The sequence below is a fragment of the Hylobates moloch genome, unplaced genomic scaffold (assembly GCF_009828535.3).
Source record: "Hylobates moloch isolate HMO894 unplaced genomic scaffold, HMol_V3 SCAFFOLD_55, whole genome shotgun sequence".
NCBI classification, from domain to species: domain Eukaryota; kingdom Metazoa; phylum Chordata; class Mammalia; order Primates; family Hylobatidae; genus Hylobates; species Hylobates moloch.
This window is the reverse complement of record NW_026652330.1, coordinates 53,502-79,582: the sequence shown is the minus strand read 5'-3', so window position 1 is coordinate 79,582 and position 26,081 is coordinate 53,502. Positions and strand designations below refer to the sequence as shown.

Here is a 26,081-nt window from a genome sequence, read left to right as displayed (position 1 = left end):
TGATCATGAAAATGCCTGTAATCCCAGCACTTTAGGAGGCTGAGGCAGGCAGATCACGAGGTCAGGAGATCAAGACCATCCTGGCTAACACAGTGAAACCCCATCTCTACTAAAAATACAAAAAATTAGTCGGGCATGGTGGTGTGCACCTGTAGTCCCAGCTACTCGGGAGGCTGAGGCAGGAGAATGGCATGAACCCGGGAGGCAGAGCTTGCAATGAGTGGAGATTGTGCCACTGCACTCCAGCCTGGGCGACAGAGTGAGACTCTGTCTCCAAAATAAATAATAAACAAATAAATAAATAAACAAACAAACACAAAAATCAGCCAGGTGTGGTGGTACACGCCTATAATCCCAATTACTCGGGTGGCTGAGACATAAGAATTGCTTGAACCTGGGAGGTGGAGGTTGCAGTGAGCTGGGATCATGCCTCTGCATTCTGGCCTGGGCAATAGAGCAAGACTGTCTCAAAAAAAAAAAAAAAAAAAAAAAAAGAAGAAAAGAAAATGAGATAACATGTAAGGTACTTAGTAGTGTGTCAACCTGCATCTAGCATTTGACACCAACACACCACTTTATCACAATTATAATTCCCTCTTCTTCTTCCTATTTTTTTTTTTTTTTTTTAAGAGATAGGGTCTCACTCTGTTGCCCAGGCTGGAGTCCTATGGCGGAATCATAGCTCACTGCAGCCTCAAACTCCTGGGCTCAAAGGATCCTTTCACCTCAGCTTCATGAGTTCAGCTGGGACTACAGGCATGTGCTGCTGCACTTGGCTAACTTTTAAAAAAAATTTTGCAGAGATGGGGTCTCACTTTATTGTCCAGGCTGGTCTCAAACTCCTGGCTTTAAGTGATCCTCCTGCCTTGGCCCTCCAAAATGCTGGGATTACAGGCATAAGCCACCACACCTGGCCCATATGTCTTCTTTATGGGACCACGTGCTACCCGAGGGCAAGGGCTCTCTCATCATCTCTACGCTCCCGGCATCCCTCGCAGAATCTGTTCCTGGAAATGCTCAATGACTATCAATGAAAGAAGTGCCAGACAGTGTCTAAGCCTCTTTATTAGTCACTGGACTTGGTATACTCATATGGTGATTTAGGAAATAATAACTAGTGATTGTGATTTTTTTTCCTATTACCAACATATAAACTCATTCAATGAGGTTGACAATAGCTTTCTGTGATGGGCACAAGAACTTACATCCCTCTTGGAGTATCTCCATTCAGTACAACAGAAAACAAACTTTATCAGTGGGTTAATGGGATGGGTTTATGCATTTGACCAAAGCATAAACTATAGCTTTCTAATAGCATCATACAAAAAGGAAAACATTTCCATTAAAATATAGAAGGAAAATATGATATTTCTCCTGTCATCACTTTAGACTCTTACTATTTTTTTTGCCTGAGCTGTTGCAACAGCTTCAAATCTCACCTCCCTGCCTCCCACTTTATGCCGTCATTCCATCCTTTACCCAGATGGGAGTTTTTCTCTAACGTCGGTCCTCATGTCACTCCCTTTTAAAGTCTTAACACCTAGAGGACAGGGTTCAGTCCTCCATGTCCTGACACTCCTTGCCTGACCTCTGCCACAGTGCTTACACTTGTACGCTCCCCTCCAGGATTGCTTGCTGCCATAGGAAATAGTTTCTTCCTCATTCTCCTCTGTGAGATCCTGGTGTCTAGCAGAGGGTCTGACAAGACAGTAGGGATTGATATACATTTGCTGAATGGGTCCAAATACCCTAATGAAACCCTGTGCTTTTATACCTTACCGAGAGAGCAGTTGCTCTGCATCCGTCCATCAGTGGAGCAGCGAAGCATAGAGCCTATGACCTGGCCCCCTACCACCACCACCCGGATGTCCTTTCCATGGGACTCCTTCACGTACTTCTGGAACAGGTAGGGCACATCGTGGCGGATCAGATGACAGATGTCAGAGAGGTGATGTTTATCTCTTGCCAGAAAAACAGCTTTTCCTTTAAGAAGAAAAAGAGCAAGAGCAGGGGTTAGAGAAGCCTCTGGACTCTGTACTTGCCATCTGGCCTCCTTGTCCATAAAGTCATCAGTTCTCTCTGAACTTGCCTCACTTTGGTCCCTTCTATTTCTCTGCTAGACTTTTGCTTCTTATCAAATGACCACGGAACCTTACTTTCCCTTAACTTTCCTCAGGTCCTAATACCCTCTCCCTCCACCATCACTCTTTTTGAAATGACTTAATGATTATTCCAGAAACACAGAGAAAGAGCCAAAATAGAATCCCAAGGATCTAATCAATTCAGTCCCCAAAACAGTTAATTAGCATCTCCCATCACCCCCAGGATGCCGATTAGGCAGGATCCACATCTAACTCATTTTTAAAAAATTCCTCAGACCTAACACTGGGCTGGATGCACAGGGCAGATGCCAATTAATGTTTGTAGAACATAATTTATTGAACATACTTTAGAGAAATTCCAAGTCTAGATGGAGAGAGATTCCAAAAAAAGGTAGCACAGAGTGATATAACATCAAGAGAGGTCTATGCATAATTCTGCGGGAGCTCAAAGGAGGGAACCACTGACAGGCATCCTTCCTTTTAGACATAAAGTTATTATATTTGGCTATACCCATGTAATTCTGAAAGGAATGGCCTATGCCTCTATTGATCTCTGCCGAAAGCATTCCTTCTTGATTCTAAATTCTTTATTTTCTGTTCAAATTGCCTACACTTTTGTAATTATTTAGCATTAGCTTTTTTTTTTTTTTTTTTTTTTTTGAGACAGAGTCTTGCTCTGTCACCCAGGCTATAGTGCAGTGGCGCGATCTTGGCTCACTGCAACCTCCACCTCCCGGTTTCAAGCAATTCTCCTGCCTTAGCCTCTGGAGTACCTGGGATTACAGGCACGCTTGCCTAGCAAATTTTTGTATTTTTAGTAGATATGAGGTTTCACCATGTTGGCCAGGCTGGTCTCGAACTCCTGGTCTCAAGTGATCTGCCTGCCTCAGCCTCCCAAAGTGCTGGGATTACAGGTGTGAGTCACCATGCCCGGCCAACATCGGCTTTTCCACTGATATATTGGTTAACAGATCTGAGCAAGGGTTCTGATAAGTTTGCTCTGCAAATCTGACATGAGCATGCCCAGTCTGAGCATTCTTTTCAGCAAATATGGAACAAAGAGATGGTTTTCCTAAGCTTTGGGTCACCATCTTACAAGGACTGCAACTCTTCTGAAGTCCTAATAAAAAGACCAGTCCCAGGCCAGGTGCAGTGGCTCACGCCTGACATCCCAGCACTTTGGGAGGCTGAGGTGGGCAGATCACCTCAGGTCAGGAGTTTAAGACCAGCCTGACCAACATGGAGAAACCCCATCTCTACTACAAATACAAAATTAGCTGGGCATGGTGGTGCATGCCTATAATCCCAGCTACTCGGGATGCGGAGCCAGGAGAATCGCTTGAACCTGGGAGGCAGAGAGGCTGTGGTGAGCCAAGATTGCGCCATTGGACTCTAGACTGGGCAACAAGAGTGAAACTTCATCTCAAAAACAAACAAACAAACAAACAAACAAACCAACAAACAAACAAACCAGTCCCTAGTGGTACATAAAACTGAAAAGTAAATTCCAAAACATGTTATAACCAGGATGCAATCATTCCCAAGATGGCTGGACCCTAGACACCTGACAGAGCTGGAGGAGTTCGGCCACGTGATCTGAAGATGTCCACATGGCAGGTGACAGGACAGTGTGCAGGTCAGTGGGTGTCAGTGTCAGGGAAGCTGGATAGGGCCCAGCAAGGGTTCACAAGAGGAAAATGGAGAGGCCCCAGCAAGTGTGGATGATGCAGCATCAGTGTTTCCTGTCTTCAATGAGTGTGGGGTAAGCAGATACACATCTGATGCCAGGAGATCTGGAGATCTGGCTTCTGGCAACAGATGGCTGGGATTCAGGTATATGCACTGGGTTCTCCAGACATTAGGTAGGATTTTCAGCAGAGATGGGGCCTAGAGATAGGAACTGGGTTTCTTGGTTTCGGATACAGAAGTTCTAATATGGGGGTCAGTCTGCAGTTAATAAAGGAGCTACAGTTTTAAGGCAAGAAGGAAAAAGGGAGAGAAAGGCAGTAAGATTGGTTAATTATGTACTAAGTGCCAAGCACTTTGATTTTTTATTATTTCACTTATACTTCATGCTAGCCCTAGGGAGCCATTATAACAAGGATGGTTAATCCCATTTGAGGGAAAAAGGGTCCAATCTCAAAACTTACTATAAAGTTACAGTAATCAAGACAGTGTGGCTTGGCATATAGAACTGTATCAAAAGAATAAAATTGAGAGCCCAGAAATAAACCTTCATGCACATGGTGAACTGATTTTTGACAAGGGTTCCAACAGCTTTTAGTGGGGGAATGAACAGGCTCTTCAACAAATGGTACTGGGAAAACTGGATACCCATATTCAAAAGAATAAAGTTGAACCCCTACCTCATACCATACATAAAAATTAACTCAAAATGGATCAAAGACTCAAAGGTAAGGGCTGAAACTATGAAGCTTTTAGAAGGCAACATAAATGTAAATCTGTGTGGCTTTGGATTAGGCAGGCACAAAATGACATCAAAAGCATATGGAAACAAAAAAAATAGACAAGTTAGATTTTACCAAAATAAAAAACTTCAGTGCATCAAAGATACTATATCAAGAAATGAAAAGACAACCTATGGTAATGGGAAAAACATGTTCAAACATGTTATTATATATCTAATAAGGATTTAGAATCTACATTATATGGCTGGGTGCAGTGGCTCACGCCTGTAATCCCAGCATTTTGGGAGGCCGAGGTGGGTGGATGGCTTGAGTCCAGGAGTTTGAGACCGGACTGGGCAACATGACAAAATCTCATCTCTATAAAAAATGCAAAAATCAGCCAGGCATGGTGGCACATGCCTATAGTCCCAGCTATTTGGGAGGCTGAGGCAGGAGGATCCTTTGAGCCCAGGATGCAGAGGCTGCAGTGAGACAAGACTGCACCATTGCAGTCCAGTGAGAGCATATCTCAAAAAAAAAAATCTACATTATACAAGAACCCTTCAAATTCGACAATAAAAAGACAAAAAACACAGTTAAAAAGTGGGCAAAGGATATGAAAAAACATTCCTCCAAAGAAGATACACAAATTGCCAACAAGCACATGAAAAGATGTTCAACATCATTAGTCTTTGGGTAAATGCAAATCGAAACCACCATGAGATACCATTTCACACTCACTAGATAGCTATAATAAACATACATACATACATACATACATACATACATAACAAATAACAAGTGATGGTGAGGATATGGAGAAATTGGAACCCTCAAACATTGCTGGTGGAAATGTAAAATGTGATACAGCCATACAACAGTCATATTATTAAGTCACAAAAAGAGATAAACTAGTGTTACTTGCTACAACATGGATGAACCTTGAAAATATCATGCTAAGTGAAAGAAGCCAGACACAAAAGTCCACATACTGTATAAATCCATTCATATAAAATAGCCAAAACAGGCAAATCTATGGTAACAGAAAGTATTATTAATAATAGGTCAGTGGTTGCCAGGGACTGAGGGAGAGGCAATCGGGACTAACTACTACTAGGTATGAAGCTTCTTTTGGGGGTAGTGGAAATGTTCTGAAATTAAGTAGTGGTAATAGTTGTAAAACACAGTGAGTACACTAAAATCCAGTGAATTTTACACTTTGCACTGGTAACTTTTTTATGTGAATTGTATTACCATTTTTTAAATTTCCAAAACATTATGTATTATATTTAATTTCTGTTTGCTGTCTTACCTTTCTACAATCTTGAGGGCAGGAACTTTTGTTCTTATCTGTATCCCCAAAGCCTGGAATAGTGCCTGGCATTTTGTAGACACTCAATAAATATTTGAATTTTATGTTATGTGTATTTTACAATAAAAATGACTAGTTGAAAGGCTGGTTGAAATTGAGCTCAGTAGCACATCTGCACCGCACTAAGAGTCCCGCTTTGCCACCCAGGCTCCTTTCTCTGCTCCTCAACATGACTCACCTATGCTCACAGGTTGCGTTGCCTACCCTTGCTTCTGTGTGTTGCTCACTCACTTCTGCCAATTCAAATTCTACACTTCAACTGAAGTCTCCTTTTCTTCCAGTGAAGACTTCACGGCAGAATTGTCCCCTCCCTCCTGTAGGCTCAAACAGACCCCTGGGCATACTTGCTTTATCAGTGATCACCCTGCAATGCAACTGTGTCTACACATTTGAGCTCCTTGAGATCAGTGACTGGGTCTAGTTTTTTTGTTTGTTTGTTTTTTTTTTGAGACATGGTCTCGCTCTGTCGCCCAGGATGGAGTGCTGTGTATTTCATTTCTATTGCATAGTCCCTATACCATAGTAGTTGCTCACTACGTATCTATTTAGGGTGACCTTCCCTCACTCCAGATGCCCGGAGCGTTTAAGCATGCCACCTGGGTATCCCGATGAGGCACCTGCTCATATACTGCAGGAAGACTCCTTTCTGTTGCTGATGTCCCTACTGAGTCCCAACAATGCACTGAACACTGCAGTAAGCCTTACAGAGACAGATGCTCAGGATCTGGTCCCCACCACTGAGCAGCTCGCCGTCTAGTAAAGGAAGCAGGCATATAAACCCGTAACTGTTACAAAGTATAGCACTCCGCTAGAGGCACATACAAAATGCTATGGAAACAAAAAGGGAAGAGCAATTAATTTTGTCTGGAAAACAGGGAGGGAGATCAGGGAATGTATGTAGAAAAGAAATGACATCGGGAGCTGGCCTTAAAGGATGAGCAGAAGAAGTTGACCAAGTGAGCAGAGAAAGATGGCATTCTCAGCAAAGGGAAAAGAGCAGACGCTTAAAGAGGGGAAAATGCATGGTCTACTTGGTGAATGAGAAGTAGTCTGGAATGGATTATGAAAGGTTCACGTGGCCAGAGACAGCTGCAAGGGAAGACTGAGGCTGTTTGTACAGGGCCTTCAGTTTCATGATGAGGAATATGGACTCTGTCTAATAGGCAGCACAGGGTCTTGGGAGGGTTTTTCAGTGAGAGAGTGACAAGAATAGATCTACATTTCAGAGAAATTACTTCAAAAAAAGAACAGAAGAGGCACTGGCAGTGGAGTTAGGGAAACCGATCAGCATTAAGTCAGGAGTTGATTGCAACAGTTCAGGGAAGAGGTGAGCATGATCTGACAAAAGCAAGAACAGAGGACAAAGAGGAAGAAACACTGCAAGCTCCTCAAAGGGGAGCTCCATTTTTCTAAGCAGCACTTGAGGAGTGTCTTGTCCAGGCAGAGCAGCAGCCCTAGTGGGCTGATTACCCAGGAAGCCCTGGAGAGCTGGCACTGACCCCGGTGGCCTCGTGTGCTCTTCACCACGACTGGGTAGCCCAGGGGCTCAGCTTCATCAATCATTTTTGAAAAGTCTTCATGCCCACCTGCCAAGAAAAGGTGAAAGTCAGTGAAGGTAAGGCTGATGGTCAGGCAGTGGTCACCCCAGCCCTGCCCCTCTGTAGGAATTCTTGTGAGGCCTCATCTCTCTCTGATTAAGGCCATTCAAACCCAGGTGATTCAACAGACACACATTATGTACCTGCAAGGTAAAAGGTGGGAGCAGAGAGGTAAGGAAACCAACATTTAGCAGGTACCTTCTGTGTGGTAAAGCTTCACTATCCTTATAACAATCATATAGGTAGATACCTTTTCCTTTACAATGGCTGTGGTAGATGGAACCCCAAGATATCTGCCCCCTGGTGTACGCACCTTGTATAATCCCCTCTTCTAAGTGTGGAAGGGACCAGTGAATACGTTGGGATATCATTCCTGTGATTTTGACTTTTAGTTAACTGAAAGGGAGATGATCCTTGGTAAGCCTGACCTAATCAGATGAGTCTCTAAAAAAAAATGGTGAAACATCAGAGAGACTCTTCTGCTGGCCTTGAAGGAGCAAACTGCTATGTTGTGGAGAAGGCCATGTGGTAGGGAGCGGAGCACAGCCTCTAGTGGAGAATGTCCTCAATTGATGGCTAGCAAGGAAGTCAGGGACTCAGTCCCACAACTACAAGAAACTGAACGTCAACAATCAGGCAGCTTGGAAGAAGACCCCAAACTTCAGGTAAGACCACAACCCCAGCTGACACCATGATTTCAGCCTAAGGAGACCTAAGCAGAGAACCCAGCTATGCTGTGAGACTTCTGACCTACAGAAACTATGAGGTAATCAATGGGTATCATTTGAAGCTGCTCAGTTTTTAGAAGTTGGTTATGGAGCAATAGAAAACCAACACTCAAAGAAACCAAGCCTGGGGATTTGTCTCACCCCAAATTAAGGTATGACTCTGAAGCCTGAACTGGCTCCACCATACTCCTATAAGCCTTAATTTAAAAAAATATGAATAATGATGTGCATGAAAATATTTCTAAATTGTTTTATGAACCAGGTTCCTATATGTACTATATCAAACATAATCTTTTCTTGATAACTTAGAGTCCATGTCATGAACATTAATGACTGCGCGGTAATGCCCCAAGGGACTACATCTGCCCTCTATTCAATGGCACCAAACCAGTGCACTTTCTAGTTTGGGAACCTGGTTTTTTAGTGGTTTGTCACATTCCTTGCTGTCAGATGTCAACTAATATTTCTCACTGCTGTCAGTATAGAGCAGAAAGAAGCCTCTTTTCCTGCTTCTCTTTGCTGTGGGCTTAGACAGGACAATGCAACTTGTGAGATGATTTTTCTAGCACAGGGGAAACTAGGTTCCAGATGAGTCTGGAGGGCTTTCCCATTAAGTAAAAGAGGGAGGTTCAATGCTTGTTGGAGTTTGTGACACATATTTGGGCTGCTTAGAGGTCCTTTTCGTTCACTTCCTAGTTCTCAAAAATGTGCTGGATAGATGTGTTTTGTAGGTACAGCGGGGCACGAGTTTTGTCTCGTTGCTGTAACAAATTACAACTTGGTGGCTCAAACAACACAAATCTATTGTCATACAGTTCTGTAGTCAGAAGTCCAACACAGTTCTCACTGGGCTAAAAAAAAAATGTTAGCCAAGACCAGGTGTGGTGGCTGATGCCTGGAATCCCAGCACTTTGTCGGGGCCGAGGTGGGCGGACTGCCTGAGCTCAGGAGTTTGAGACCAGCCTGGGCAACATAGTGAAACCCCATCTCTACAAAAAATACAAAAATTAGCTGGGTGTGGTGGTGCACGTTTGTGGTCCCAGCTACTCGGAAGGCTAAGGTGAGAGGATCAGTTGAGCCCAGGAGGTTGAGGCTGCAGTGAGCCACAATCATGCCACTGCAGTATACCCTGGGCAACAGAGCAGAACCCTGTCTCAAAAAAAAAAAAAAAGTTAGCCAGGTGCATTCCTTTCTGGTGGCTGTAGAGGAAAATCTATTTCCTTGCATTTTTCAGGTTCTAAAGGCTACCCACATTCCTTGGCTCGTGGCCCTCTTCCATGTCCAAAGCCAGCAACAGCAGGTAGAGTCCTCAATGGCATCACTCTGATCTTCCTTCTTGGTCACATCTCCCTCTGACTCTCTCTTCTGGTTTCCTCTTCCACTTTTAAGGACACATACAACATTGGGCCCTCCTGGATAATTTAGAATAATTTCTGTATCTTAAGGTCATCTGCTTAGCAACCAACTCCATCTGCTGCCTTAATTCCCTTTTGCCACATAACCTAACATAATCACAGGTGCTAGGGATTAGGACATGGGTATCTCAGGGTGGGGGAGTGGCATTATTCTGCGTACCACAGGCAAAGCAAAATACTCCAGAATACTAACAAGACCTGTCTAGTTCACAAGAGTGCTAATGATTTTTAAAAAAGAAAGTGAGGCCGTGAAGGTAATTAGGGGCATCTTCATGAAGAGGATGTTTTGTAAGAAGGAAACTCCCAGCTTCCCACCATCCTGTTGATAAGCTTATGTTCTCTCTAGCCATCCTTTTTTCCTTTCTTTATGACGCAGTAAGAGAGGTCCTCCTAATCCATCCCTGGCCCACTGTGCTTTAGACTCCCTTTCTCAACTCCCCTGGGGATTTTGCACCCTCTCTACTATATCTTCAACCTCCCAATTCCTAATTTCATGGGCATTTTAAACATGCTCAATTATCTTCCATCTTAAGCAAATAAGAGTCCCTGTTCTTTGACCCTGCATCATCCCTTAACTTTGTATCCCTACCATTGAGCCACTGAAAGAGTTATAGAAAGCCACTGTTTCCATTTCCTAACTTTCCATTTATTTCCTCATCTCTCTCTCCAGCACTAAACTGAAGCTGTATTCATTAAACTCCCTTTTGCTGAACCCAACACACATATCAATGTTGACAAGTCATATTATGTTACTTGTCCTTTTGGACTCACACAATACTTTTGATTATACCATCCATCTTGGAATACTCTCTCCATTGGGCTTCTGTGATCTCTCTTCTTTCTCTTCTCACCTCTCAAGTTGCCCGCCCTCCCTCCCTCCTTCCTTTTTTTTTTTTAGACATGGAGTCTCATTCTGTCATCCAGGCTGGCAATGGCATGATCATAGTTCAAAGCAGCTTTGAACTCCTGGGCTCAAGTGATTAGTTTCTTTTATAGATTCCTCTTCCTGTACCTGTTCCCTAAAGCAGGAGTCCCCAACCCTAATACCAGACTGTGGCCTGTTAGGAACCGGGCGGCACATCAGGAGGTGAGCAGCACGTAAGCAGGCATTACCGCCTGAGCTCCACTTCCTGTCAGATCAGCAGCAGCATTAGATTCTCACAGGAGCTCGAACCCTATTATGAACTGCACATGCAGGGGGATCTAGGTTGCGCACCCCTTATGAGAATCTAACTAATGACTGATGATCTGAGGTGGAACAGTTTCGTCCTGAAACCATCGTCCCCCACCGCCCCCCTGCCCCATCTGTGGAAAAATCGTCTTCCATGAAACTGGTCCCTGGTGCCAAAAAGACAGGGGACCACTGCCCGAAAGGATTCCCTCTTTTAAAAAAATGTTGGTGTTAAAATATACATAAAATATACCATTTTAACCATTTTAGGTGAACAGATCAGCCCTCTTTTCTTCCTACATACTCTCCCTGAGTACTCTCATCCATTCCTGGGACCTCACCTCACATAATGAAGGTTTCCAGCTCCACTTCCCTCGTCTGCACTTCTTTCAGAAGCTCCAGGTTCGTTTATCTGCTGCCTACTAAATATTTTTACCTGCATGTACTACAGACACCTCAAACAGATCATGTCCCAAACTGAAATCATCTCTCTCCTATAATCCTTCACCCCCTACCCACAAATCAGCTTCTTTCCTCCCACATTTCTAGTCTTAGCGAATGTTTGCTTTCACATCTGGTGCTCAAATCAGAAACCAGTCACTCTTCATATAAATCAATCATCATGTCCTATTATTTCTACAACCTTCACAATTCCTGAATCTGTTCACACATCTTCATTCCCACTGTTAGTTTAGACCATCGTTGCTCACTTGGATTATTTTAAAAACCTACCACTACTTGTCCTGTCTCTACTTTGCCCCGTCCAATTCCTTCTCCACAGTGTAGCCAAAGGGATCGTCTGAACTATAACTCTTATCAGGCCACCTCCCTGATTAAAGCCCTCCCATAACTTCCTGTTAGTCTCAGGATTAACCCTCATCTCCTTCACATGCTGTATGTAGTGCCCTCTTATCTTCCCAGCCTTCTATTTCAGCTATATCTCCCTTAACATTCTACAAACTACTCAGAATACCACCGACGGGTCAGGGTGTCTCTCCCCTCTGGGTCTTTCTATATTCTGCTCTCTCGTTACATTACTCCCCTCCCACCATCTCCCTTCGCTTAGCTAGATAACTTCAGCTTAGCTCTATGTTAGCTCTTTTAGGAAGCCTTCCTCAATGTCTAAACTGCATTGGGGAGCTCTCCTATATACTCCTGCACCGCTCTGCACTTACTCTTATCATGGCACGTTTTACATTGCTCTGAAATTGCCTGTTTACTTGTCCTCTGCCTCTGATGAACTGGGAATGCCTTGAGGGCAGGAGTCTCTTGCTTAATGCTGTAGCCCAGTATCTAGCATGCTGCCTGGCACACAGTGTGTACCAGATATGTATTTAATGAATGACTTACAGAGGGGAAGACGCCAAGGCATTTTCAGATAGAAAGGTCAGGATAAAGATTTCAGATAGGCCAAGATGTTGAATCAACAGACTCACATTCAAAAGCAACAAAGATACTAGAAGGTTTCTAGGGAAAGAAAACAGAGATGCACATGATTTGGGAAGATATTTCAAGCTGACTCACCATAGGAGAAGGTGTCTGGCATGGGGACCCCATGTCCAGCCAGTTCTTGGAACGTCCAGAATTTGTTGATGCAATTTAAGATGCTCTGTGGGCGATTGACCAACCGGCAGCCCAGCTTCTCCAGGTGTCGCAGGACAGTGATGTCACTGTCTGACTGCACTGAGGGTGTGGGTACCCGTACAAGCACCACATCTGGGAAGGTGGTGAGAGCCTTCTGGTTTAGCTGGAGGCCTGCAATTCAAGGACAACAGTGAGTGCTGTGCCTGCTATCATTTAGTCCACCAGACGAAATGGTTCCAACAGACTCTTCAAGACTGAACCTAGTAGGAACAGAGCCTCAAAAATGGCCCCCTTGACATCCTGGTGTACAAGGAAACTCTACAGGCAACCCTATATGCCAAACAGACGGGCAGAGCATGATCATGAGGAAACACAAAGGAATGACCAGAAAGAAAGCATATCAAGAATAATCTAGGTTAAAAGAATCCACAGGAGATATACAGTCACCTTCCTTCCCATAGGACAAGTATGACTCAAAGTGTAGTGGCTTGGGAGGCTGAAGGCTTAATGAAAAGGAAATAGTTTAGCCTACTTCAGTAATCGCTACTACTCTTTTATATCTGACTGGAATATTATATAGCCCCTTTTTTTTTTTTTTAAAGACAGGGTCTTACTCTGTCACCTAGGTTAGAGTGCAGTGGCGTGATCTTGGCTCACTGCGACCTCTGCCTCCCAGGCTCAAGTAATCCTCCCACTTCCGACTCCCCAGTAGCTGGAACTACAGGCATGCACCACCATGCCCAGCTAATTTCTGTGTTTTTTGTAGAGATGGGGTTTCGCCATATTGCCCAGGCTGATCTCACACTCCTGAGCTCAAGCAGTTCACTCGCCTCGGCCTTCTTAAGTGTTGGGATTACTGGTGTGAGCCACTGCGCCCAGCTATGCAACCATTTAAATGATTTTATCAACATAATGCACAAATGTCAATGTTACATGAAAAAACAGGATATAAAATTATAAATAATGCATTATGATCTCAACTATATAAACAGATACAAGTTGGGAACAGCTAGAAGGAAATATACCAACATTTTAACAGTGGGCAATGGAATTACAGGTAATTTCTTCTTTATATACTTGTCTGTATTTTCCAAAATTTCTCCAAGTACTTATTACCTTTACAACAAAAAACTTTCTGAAAAAATCAGTCTACTAAAAATCAGTTCAATTCAATATCAAACAAAACTAGAATGCATCCAAAGACAACCAATCTACTTTGCAAGACGACGTGATGCTGTACTCCACTGGGTCAAGTAGAAATATTAGCTTGAAGCGAAGACTCAGAGGAACGGAAGCACAGTCTTCAAGTTTCTGAAGGGCTTCAGTGCAGAAGAATTATTTGGCTTGTCTTCTACAACTCCAGGAGACAGATATCCATAAGAGCATTATTTTGTCTGTCTGTTCACTGATATACCCTCAGCACCTAGAATAGTGCCTGCTGCACGGTAGGCACTAGGTGTTTATTGAATTGAATAGATGCTATAGGGAGATAGATTTGGGCTCAACAAAATGGATACTTTTCCACGCCCTTAGGATGTAAGGGCCAAGGCTCATTACTCAAAGATGGTAAAAGAGAGCATGCAAGGGTAAGAGGGGTTCACAGCAACTTGCTTGGTCCCTCCTAGTCCTGACATCCTATGGCTGGTATTACTCTAAGTCATTACCTAGGTCTCTATGGTGCACCCAGAATCTGGTGATGGAATGATGCAGACAGGATATGGGATGAGTAGGGCAATGAGAAGCTAGTTCAAGGAATTATACTTGGTCTGCTCTAATTAACCTGGAAGGAATCTCTAAAATGCTCTAAAGAATATATTGTATTATTTTATTTTGTTTTTTAGACACGGGATCTTGCTATCGCTCAGGATGGAGTACAGTGGTGTGATCACAGCTCACCACAACGTCTAACTCCTAGGCTCAAGTGATCCTCCCACCTCAGCCTTCCAAGTAGTTGGGACTACAAGTGTGCACCACCGTGCCTGGCCAATTTTTAAAAGAATTTTGGGGAGATGTAGTCTTGCTATGTTGCCTAGGCTGGTCTCAAACTCCTGGTCTCAAGTGATCCTCCTGCCTTGGCCTCCCAAAGTGCTGCGATTACAGGCATAAGCCACTGTGCCCATGCAAAAAAACTTTTAAAACACAATCTACAGAGACATTTTATAGGCTTTAACCCAAAGCACCTTCTATTTCGTAAGTGATATTATACTGTATAACCACATAATTCTAGGGGGAAAAGGGTGCTAATGAAGTTACAGTTTCTCCACCAGGTGATGAATAATATCAGTATAAAAGCTCTAGGCACAAAGATGAAAAACAAAACACCCACAAAATTACTACATGGCTCTGAACTGCACACTGTCCCCCATTCTAGGAGATATTTCACTGATTAAAAAGGGGAGGGGTAGGAACAATCATTACAATAAACTGTTTTTTGTACTTCCGCTGATCGTGTGAATCCAAGGAACTGGAACCTAATTCTCAGGGATGATGTATAAAGAGCATCCAAGTTATCTTCACTTTGCCATCAGAAAACAGTATCACTTATAGATGCTTTTACTGTTCTTTGAAAAATTCCTTTGACACTTACAACCCTTGGGGGAAATAATACGAAAGGTAAAAGTAAACCATGTGTAGTAGCCTCAAAAGTGGTTGGAGAAAAAAGAAAAATATTCAAGTTGCTTAAGATAGTAAATACAGAACACCCAGGACAACATTACACAGTGAGATAATATATGTGAAAATGCTTTGAAAACTATAAAATGCTATACATATGTAAGGCACTGGCATTATTACTACACAGACATTCTACTAAGCAAAGTAGGACAATTTATGGAGATTTTTACCACCTCACAAGAAAAACGGCTTTACAACAGAAACATGACCTAGAGAAACGAGAAGCAGCAAAAACGTCTGGCTTTCAAATCCCAACATGAGACCACAGACAAACAGTTAAACTTCTAAATGGGAAGAAAAGAATTCAATCATTTCTGGAAATACCAACCACAAGTGGACAGAGACAACTCAGTCTCAACGAGCAGATTCACATAGACCTAGGAAGTCTTACCAGGACTTCATCTCTCTTCTCCAAAGGTAAATCTTTGGGCCTGGCTCATTCCAACTGAAGCCTTTAATAAATGAAGAATGGAATGGGTTAAAGTGTAGCCCAAAAGGCTCTACCAAGCAGTTAGACAGGTCTTGTGCATGCTGGCTGTCCAGCCCTGTGCAGAGAGGGACGTGACAGGTTTAGGGATGCAGTTGCAAAACTAATCACAATCTTTGCCCATTTACACAGCTCTGACATTCTTTTTTTCTTTTCTTTTTTTTTTTTTTTGAGACGGAGTTTCACTCTTGTCACCCAGGCTGGAGTGCAATGGCGTGTTCTCGGCTCACTGCAACCTCCACCTCTCAGGTTCAAGTGATTCTCCCATCTCAGCCTCCCAAGTAGCTGGGATTACAGGCGCCTGCAACCACGCCTAACTAATTTTTTTGTATTTTTAGTAGAGACAGGGTTTCATCATGTGGGCCAGGCTGGTCTCTTGACCTCAGGTGATCCACCCGCCTCGGCCTCCCAAAGTGCTGGGATTACAGGCATGAGCCACCGCGCCCGGCGCTAGCTCTGACATTCTTGCCATGGGCAACCTCACATGCCCCCTGCTCTTTCCCATTGCCACTGCCATCACATTTCTAGTAGTAGTAGACAAGAAGCAGCTGCTCATAGTGGCTTCAGTGGGAGCAACGGTTATACACAGCCATGGCCAAGGACAATTTGGGTTTAAGGCTGGCCCTCAGCAAACCTGTCTGTAAATTTTGAGACCTTTAACCACTTAAGTAATCTCCGCTCCCTCTCACCATTAACATCTCCTCTCAGGAAAGGACCTAACAAACTTAATACAGGATGGAGCTTAATGTATCACCTTTCCCAGGATCATTAACATTTCCACTGCAGTCTACGGACCTCAAGTCAAGGGAACGAAGAGCTGATGCAGGATATCAGGAAGGACAGGGCTCTGCTTGGCTGCCAGTCAACAGAAGGAAAGCCCTCAACAATCAGAGGCTCATGCCCTCCAAGAAGAGATTTCATGTGATTGAGTACCCTAGTGCTCTTGGGTATCACCTTAACTTGGGGAGAGTGAGAGGCAGCTGAGTTGTTTCTGGAATATTTTGGGGTCTCTTAGACTGATCGGTTGGGCTTGAGATTTATTATGTTTGGCCTTAAACCACTTAAAAAAAAAAACTAAAACAACCACTCTATCCCCAAATAGGTCAATAAAATATTAGTGGAAAAAAGATCAAACCTCAAACAAGTTAGGACAGTGACCAATTGCCAACCCAGTTAAAAACAACTTTTTGAAACCAAAACAATATTTTCTCTATATTCTAAAAAAGAATAATCTACTTTTGTGGGTAATTGTGTTCTGATTTCCTTTTGAATTCTCTATTTATATTTGAAAATATTTTAATGTATTAAAAACAAGATAGAAAACCAGGATAACTTTTCCCAAAGAACAGAGTCTGTTTTTTCTAATCCATATATTGGGTTAGGCTGGGCACAGTGGCTCTTGCCTGTAATCCCAGCACTTTGGGAGGCCAAGGCAGGTGGATCACCTGAGGTCAGGAGATTAAGACCAGTCTGGCCAACATGGTGAAACCCTGTCTCTACTAAAAATACAAAAATTAGCTGGGTGTGGTGGTGTGCACACCTGTAATCCCAGCTACTTGGGAGGCTGAGGCAGGAGAATCACTTGAACCCAGGAGGCAGAGGCTGCAGTGAGCCGAGATCATGTCATTGCACTCCAGCCTGGGCAACAAGAGCAAAACTCCGTCTTAAAAAAAAAAACTTCATAACTAGACTTACGCATTTGTATGTGCAATAGCGAAGAAATGCACTTTATGATAAAGAGAAATAGCTTCAGAAATAAATCTTCATTGGAAAGCAGAGTTCTAAAACTTAACCATTCTCAATCATCAAACCAATAGAGGGAAGCAGAGGCATGGATAATAAAAGGTGTTGTAGTTCAGATTTGAATTCAGACAAGATTTTTACTGAGCCTCTATTGTGTTTTAGGTAATTTGCTAAGAACTTTCACACATTATCTCGTTTAAAGGTGTCTTATAATACAGATCCTTGGATAGATTTGATTATAAATGTCTTTGCATTTACACAAAGCCGATACATAATGAGTCACCCTCCAACCTGTGCACGCATGTCACTCACATATGTGTGCACACATGTGCATCCTTGGATTCACTAAAGAAAGCTTCAACACTAAACGGATGTCTGGTATGCCAGAAAAAACCTTCATGTACAAAACAAGCAGAAAAATTAAGAAAACGGCAGGATACTAAAGCATGACAGCAAACAAGGACCTCACTTATGGTAGCTTTTAGAACCATTATATTTGAGCAGGATCATGTAACAGTGGCTGGCAGTGAAACTCTGAAAGTTACCAGAAAGGAATCAACTATATAAATAACGTGAATAGGCCAGGCGCAGTGGCTCACGCCTGTAATCCCAGCACTTTGGAAGGCCGAGGCAGGCAAATCACCTGAGGTCAAGAGATCGAGACCAGCCTGGCCAAAATGGTAAAACCCTGTCTCTACTTAAAATACAAAAATTAGCTGGGCGTGGTGGCAGACGCCTGTAATCCCAGCTACTTGGGAGGCTGAGGCAAGAGAATTGCTTGAACCCGGGAGGCAGAGGTTGCAGTGAGCCGAGATCGCACCATTGCACTCCAGCCTGGGGGACAAGAGTGAGACTTTGTCTCAAAAATAAATAAATAACTAAAAGTGGATAACCCACTTAGCACTTCAGATTATCTTGTGTTATGAGGAAGATGTGTCACCCAAACATGACTTGGCACACCTCCATCAGTTTCCACCTTTCCCCTTATTTCTTCCTACTCCACCCACAGCATTTTCTCGTAAAAGTTATTTTTATTCTTAACAAGTAGATGCCACACCCCTCCTCCTTCCCTTTTAAAGTTCTCTGTGACAATGCCCAAAGACTCACTAAAACCCACAGACATTTATGTGGCCATTTTCTCTTTCCACCAACTGTGATTTTGAGGTGATTTAATTCAATTCAACATTTATTGAACTGGTTGGTGTGACTCAGACACACTACTAAGAAGGAATACAAAGTTGAACTAGACGGTCTCTGCCTACCAGGAGATTATAGTCTCCTCACAGAGAAAGATAGAGACACAACTTACATATTTATTTTTTTCACCCATGAAACACATTGATTGTTTCACATATTCATTCAGTGAATATTTATTTAGCACCTACTTTGGGCCAAGCCTAGTGTTAGTTTGGTTTCTGTAGAAGCTCACTCAGACAAGGATTTAAGTGCAAGTAGTCTATTTGGATAGTAATTTCAGGAAATGTTGGGAGGGGCGTAGAGAAGGGAATGAGGCAAACAAAACATACTTTATCAAGGGAGTTACCACCTCTCAGCAACCAGAGCTGAATCCTGCTGAGGAACTCTAGGAGATGGCTTAGTACATGCACTTCAGTTATTCCACCTGAGAGGCCAGGGAGTTGACAATTTCAAGTTTTTGTTTTGAGACAGGGTCTTGCTCTGTCACCCAGGCTGGGGTGCAATGGTGCGATCTCGGCTCACTGCAACCCCTGCCTCCCGGGCTCAAGTGATTCTCCTGCCTCAGCTTCCTGAGTAGCTGGGACTACAGGCACGAGCCACCATGCCTGGCTAATTTTTGTATTTTTTGTAGAGACAGGTTTTCACCATATTGCCCAGGCTGGTGTCGAACTTCTGAGCTCAGGTGATCTGTCTGCCTCAGCCTCCCAAGTGCTGAGATTTCATAAACTCATAATGTCTACCTCTCAGGGTATGAGCCACTATGCCCAGCCGATTTCAAGTGTTTATACATCAACTCAGTTTTTGGTTAAGGCTGCTCCAAGGGCATGGTGTTAATTTCCTGACCCTTCCGGCTTGCCATACATGTGTGGGCAACATGGGATCCTGTACCAGACAAAGCCCTCTAATAGGTGCAGGTGCTGGTAGTCAGAAGCCGGGCCCTGGTGCAATCAAATGGTAAAAGCCAAAGGGACTGACAGGGAAGCAACAAGCACTGTCTTCTTAAGGGCGGGCATGGGAGTTGAGAGGTGTGAGTAAAACAAACAATATCTCTGGAATTTAAGAAGACAGACAACACACAGTTGTTATTAATGCTGTTAATGTTCTGTGTAGAGCACCTGGGTCTTGTTGAGCAGGGGGAGGGAGAGGAGACTGATTATAACACAATGTGCTAAGTGCTCCAACAGACCTACATCAGGGTCCAGGGAGAGCAAAGGAGGAGGGAGCAGTTAGGACGATTATCTCTGCCTGGGGAGAGAGAACAATCAAGGGAAGTTTCAGAAAGGAAATGTTGACACCTCGTGCCTCTAAGCTCTGAAGAAATGTGAGAAACTAATAAATTCATAATCTCTACCTCTCAAACAAATAAATAGTAAGACATTGCATCTTATAGGCACTGAGTTCAAGAATGTCTTAAGGCTAAAGTAACTCCTTGGAAAGGCCCTTCAAGAAGTTGAAACAACATGAGACGAAAGGGAATTTGGCAAAGTGGATACAGTATTGGCCTTCAAGTCAGAGACCTGATTTATTTAGCTGCTCTCATTTAGCTCGGCAAGACACAAAAATCTCTTTGGGTCTGTCTCCTCTTCTATAAAATGGAAGGGCCCCAGAACCTGGCAAACCTTCCTCCCTCATCTCCCTCGCCATCTCACAACATGATCTTTCTTCAGCTATGAAGACAAAGCTCAGCAAGTCCTTCTCCTCTGTTCTTATCAGTCACTCAAGTCTCAGTCTCTGAGGCCACATCATTTCCCTGGACTCTATACCCCATATGGCTCTGACACTGCCTTTTCTCATTCCACCCTCCACCTCTTCCCATCTCCACTCTGCCCTCTGAAACTCAATGGACAGAAAATTCCCTTATCCTCAACCTTTTCTGTGTGCCTTCCCTTCACTTTCCTTCTTTTTATGAGTCCAGCTGCACCCTGTCTCTCGCCAATGACACCGCTTCCCCAACAGCCCTCTAAGTTGTAGCTGTTTTCTCCCCTCTCGCCACAGATTACTGGGCCTAGATATCCTCCTGGCTCCTGATTGCAATTAGAAGACCATTCTGCCTTCTCTCCTCCCTAAAATACCCAGCCCGAATCTCATCAGGCCACACATCACCCCTTCTTGTGCAAGTCGTCTACAGAGCCCAGGTCACTCCCTCTGTTCTTGAAGCTTTAGCTCCTTACTCTCACTGTCAGAAATATTGGTGATTTCCATGTCCCTATGAAGAATCTTTCAAGGCCAAGGACTCTCAATGTCTTGACCTCCTTTTCTCCAAGGATCTTCCCCACCATCCCACCTCAGCTACCACTCCTGATTACATTCTAGACTTTGTGCAAGCATCCTTATTCTAATCTCCAACCACTCCTCCTATCTTTCCAGCTTGCTTCTTGTAGTACTATACCTTGACCCAGCTATGCATTGACCTCACAAGAAGCTACCATCCACGGGTACCACCATCTTTTCACTGTCCCTCCGTTCATATCCTCAACTTCCCTTCTTATCCTATTCAAACTCCATAATCAAGCACCATGATCACTTCCTGCATATACCCTCAAATCCTTGCACCCACTTATTGTTTAGGTAAACCACAACTCTGGCCAGACCGATCCAACCCTTTACTTCATGTCCCTCCTTTGTAATGAAACATACCTAGAGAAAATACACAAACCTGCTGACTTGTCTCAAGGGCACCCTTAATGTCTGGCAATCATTATATGTCCCTAGTCCCTTCACTCAACCTCAACACTATTTCACACTTTCTCTTATCTTACACTTTTATTACTTTGTCCCATCTTCTCATTCTTCCTATCTCAATGTGAAAAACTGAAGCAATCAGAAAAGACCTTCTCTGTAAGTTCCCACTATCACATCTACCCACCCACCTGCACCTGTGACACATAGATTACCTTCTCCGCTCTTATAACGGCTGAACTGTCCTTACTCTTAGCTTAGACCAATCCCGCCAAATACGCAGTAGATCCCAGCCCTTCTCAGCCACTTAAAGCACTGCTCCTGCCATCTGCCTGTCTCTCCTACATCACCAATTTCTCCTGCTGTATTAGATCATTCACAACAGCACACAAACGTACCGTTATTTATCCCTTCTTTATGAAAAGCCTCTCAGCTGGGCACGGTGGCTCACGCCTGTAATCCCAGCACTTTGGGAGGCTGAGGCAGGCAAATCACTTGAGTTCAGAAGTTCGAGACCAGCCTGGCTAGCATGGTAAAACCCCATCTCTACTAGAAATATATAAAATAGCCGAGTGTGGTGGCATGTGCCTGTAGTCCCAGCTACTCAAGAGGCTGAGGCAGGAGAATCACTTGAACCCAGGAGGCAGAGGTTGCAGTGAGCCAAGATCGCACCACTGCATTCCAACCTGGATGACTGAGCGATACTCTGTCTCAAAAAAAAAAAAAGGAAAAGAAAATCCTCTCAATCCTGTCTCCCTTTGGGCTATCATCCTGTTTTTCACCTTCCCTTTACAACAAAACTCTTAGACTGTTTATATTCACTCTTTTCTGCCACTTACCTGAAACTGCTCTTATTGGGGTTGCTAACGCTACACGCACATTGCTAAATCAATTATCATTCCTCATCCGACTTCATCTACCAGCAACATTTTTTTTTTTTGAGATGGAGTCTCGCTCTGTCACCCAGGCTTGAGTGCAGTGGCACGATCTCTGCTCACTGCAACCTCTGCCTCCCAGGTTCTAGCGATTCTCCCACCTCAGCCTCCAGAGTGGCTGGGATTACGGGCGTGCACCACCACACCCAGCTAAATTTTTTTATTTTTAGTAGAGACGGGGTTTCACCATGTTGGCCAGGCTAGTCTCGAACTCCTGACCTCAAGTGATTCACCCATCTCGGCCTCCCAAAGTGCTGGGATTACAGGCAAGAGTCACTGTGCCCGACCTACCAGCAACATTTGACATGATCTGATCACATCTTCCTTCTTGAACGACTTTCTCCACTTAGCTTACGAGACATCCACTCTCCTGGGTTTCATTTTTCTTTTACTCAGGATTCTTTGCTAGTTTCTCCTACTCACTCTGCCCACTAAGCACTGGAGCTCAATCTCTGAACCCTTCTCTATCTATAGTTACTCTCTTGATAGGTGTGTAAAGGTGCTCCTATGTTGATATCTCCAGGCTAAGCTTTTCTCCTGAATCCCAATCTTTCCATAAATGGTTACCTGACATATCCCCTTGGATGTTTAATGTGCAACTCACACTGAGTTCCGATATTCATCACCTGCCCAAACTTATACCTGTCTTCCTTTCCATATCAGCAAATAACATATTTTATTCTTCCAGCTGCTCAGGCCAAACACTTTGGAGTCCTCCTTGACTAGTCTTTCCTGAACACCCAATACCTGATCCCGTAGTCAAATCCTGACCACTTTGTCTTCAAAATATGCCCAAACCCAGTCACTTTTCACCATCTCCCTTGAAATCATGCTAGCCCAACAATCTCTTCTCACCTGAATTGTAGCAATAACCTCCCAAGCAACCTCCCTACTTCTGCCCTTGGTCCCTCTAGTCTGCTCTCAACATGGTAGCCAGAATGACTCCGTGACCCATTAGGCAGATCATATCATTTCTCTGGTCAAAAGCTTTCAGTGGAGGCCAGACACGGTGGCTCACGCCTGTAATCCCAGCACTTTGGGAGGCCAAGGTGGGTGGATCACGAGGTCAGTTCAAGACTAGCCTGGCCAAGATGGTGAAACCCCATCTCTACTAAAAATACAAAAATTAGCTGGTATGGTGGCATGTGCCTGTAATCCCAGCTACTTGGGAGGCTGAGGCAGAGAACTACTTGAACCCGGGAGGCAGAAGTTGCAGTGAGCCGAGAATGTGCCACTGCACTCCAACCTGGGCGACAGAGCAAGATTCTGTCTCCAAAAAAAAAGCTTTCAGTGGGCCAGGCACAGTGGCTCATGCCTGTAATCCCAGCAGTTTGGGAGGCCGAGATAGGTGAATGACTTGAGGCCAGCAGTTCAAGACCAGCCTGAACAACATGGCAAAACCCTGTCTTTACCAAAAATACAAAAATTAGCTGGGTGTAGTGGTGTGTGCTTGTAATCCAAGCTACTAGGGAGGCTGAGGCAGGAGAATCGCTTGAACTCAGGAGGCAGAGGTTGCAGTGAGCTGAGATTGCACCACCGTACTCCAGCCTGGACAACAGGCAAGATTCCATCTCAAAAAAAAAAAAAAAAATCCTTTAGTGGATTCCCAGCTCATCCAGAGTAAAAGCAAAAGTCCCTCAGTGACCCACCAGGCCCTGTGTATCTGCTTCCTCCCCCACTCCCCTCTCTGACCTCCTCTCCCAATACTTATCCCTTGGCTCACTCTGCTGTGCCACGCTGGCCCCCTTGCTATTCCCTGTTGCCTAAACTACTCTACTTCCAGATACCTAAACGGCTTGTGTCCTTACTTCCTTCAGATCTTTACATGGATACCATCTGGGTGAGGACCACCCCGGCCACCCTATCTAAAATTGCAATCCCCTCTCTTACCTCCAGAAACGTTCTCTTTTCTTTTTTTTCTTGCTTAGCTCTTTTCACCAATATACTATACTTTTTATTACCTTGTTTACATTCTATTTTCCCCATCTAGAATGTAATCTACTTGAGAGGCACAGATTTCTGTCTACTTTATTTTGGTGCCTAGAAACAGTACCTTATACACAGTAGGCCATCAATAGATATCTGTTGACAGGATTAAAAAAATGAAAAAAAATCATAATAATGAGCGTGAAGCCTGCCTCTGTTCCCACTCTCCATTTTATCTCTACTGCCTAGCACAATGCCTGGCACAGAGTGGGCACTCAATAAATATTTATTAAATGAAATAAATGAATGTATAGGATTGTTGCAAAGATTAAGACACAAAAAGTATACTAAAGTATTAACAACAGAGTTACAGGAATGAAGAATCAGTATTCCTGTTAGTTCCTCAACACAAAGTAATCTAAATTTATCACTTTCTCATGGTGGAATCTGGAGTTACATTTTTTTTTTTTTTGAAACAGGGTCTCGCTCTATTGCCCAGGCTGGAGAGCAGTGGCACTATCACAGGATCCTCCTGCCTCAGCCTCCTAAGTAGCTTGGACTACAGGTGCATTCCACCATGACTGGCTAATTTATTTTTTATTTTTTATTTTTTGAGATGGAGTCTCACTGTGTCACCTAGGCTGGAGGGCAGTGCCTCAATCTTGGCTCACTGCAACCTCTGCCTCCCACGTTCAAGTGATTCTCCTGCCTCAGCCTCCTGAGTAGCTGAGATTACAGGTGCATTCCACCATGCCTGGCTAATATTTATTTATTTATTTGTTTGAGATGGAGTCTCACTGTGTCGCCCAGGGTAGAGGGCAGTGGCACAATCTCAGCTCACTGCAACCTCCGCCTCCCAGGTTCAAGTGATTCTCCTGCCTCAGCCTCCCGAGTAGCTGTATTTACAGGTGCCTGCCACGAAGCCTGGGTAATTTTTTTTTTTTTTTTTTAGTAGAGACGGGGTTTCACCCTGTCTTGAACTCCTGACCTCAAGTGATCCACCTGCCTCGGCCTCCCAAAGTGCTGGGATTACAAGCGCCTGCCACTGCACCCCCCCAATTGTTTATTTTTATAGAGACAGGGTCTCTATAAAAAATTTTTCAGAACATGTTGTAGGTTTGTGTTAAAACAATATAAACCCAGGCCGGGCGCGGTGGCTCACGCTTGTAATCCCAGCACTTTGGGAGGCCGAGGTGGGCGGATCACGAGGTCAGGAGATTGAGACCACGGCGAAACCCCGTCTCTACTAAAAATACAAAAAAAATTAGCCGGGCGTGGTGGCGGGCGCCTGTAGTCCCAGCTACTCGGAGAGGCTGAGGCAGGAGAGTGGCATGAACCCAGGAGGCAGAGCTTGCAGTGAGCCGAGATCGCGCCACTGCACTCCAGCCTGGGCGACAGAGCGAGACTCTATCTCAAAAAAACAAAAAACAAAAAACAAAAAACAAAACAAAAAATATATATATATACCCAATTATAACTAAAAAACAATTATAATCCAAATTATAATTGTTTCTCGGGACAATGGGTAAAGTGGCCAGGGAAGTGGCTGGAGTGAGGTGAGGCTAGCACTGACATATGCAGATGCAGTGTCCTCCCTGCTAGTGAGGGGAGTGGCAAGGAGGTGAGGTGTGGATGGGTGGAGATGACACAAACATCTCTGAGTGATGGCTGTACTCCCTTCCACCAAGCAGGCCCAACAAATTTGGTGGAAGTGCTCTGATAGCGGCAACAGGTGGTTCAGAAATCTAGGAGTAGGGGCCAGGCTCGGCGGCTCACGCCTGTAATCCCAGCACTTTCAGAGGCCGAGGTGGGCAGATCACCTGAGGTCAGGAGTTTGAGACCAGCCTGGCCAACATGGTGAAACCCCATCTCTACTAAAAATACAAAACATTAGCCTGGTATGGTAGCACATGCCTATAGTCCCAGAAACTCAGGAGGCTGAGGCAGGAGAACTGCATGAACCTGGGAGGCAGAGGTTGCAGTGAGCCGAGATCGCACCACTGCACTCCAGCCTGGGCGACACAGTGAGACTCCATCTCAAAAAAAAAAAAAAAAAAAAAAAA

At 44.1% G+C, this 26,081-nt stretch overlaps 1 protein-coding gene across 1 annotated transcript in view; it reads right to left on the bottom strand.

Annotated features, from left to right (window-relative positions):
* Positions 1-26,081, bottom strand: part of LOC116463727 (N-acetylaspartylglutamate synthase A) — a 36,590-nt gene that overhangs the window by 5,182 nt on the left and 5,327 nt on the right. The window contains exons 2-4 of the mRNA XM_032146966.2: positions 12,319-12,549; positions 7,382-7,468; positions 1,780-1,983 (exon numbers count right to left, since the gene is read on the bottom strand). Of these exons, the coding sequence (XP_032002857.1) occupies positions 1,780-1,983; positions 7,382-7,468; positions 12,319-12,549 (522 nt within the window). The remainder of the gene's footprint in view (positions 1-1,779; positions 1,984-7,381; positions 7,469-12,318; positions 12,550-26,081) is intronic.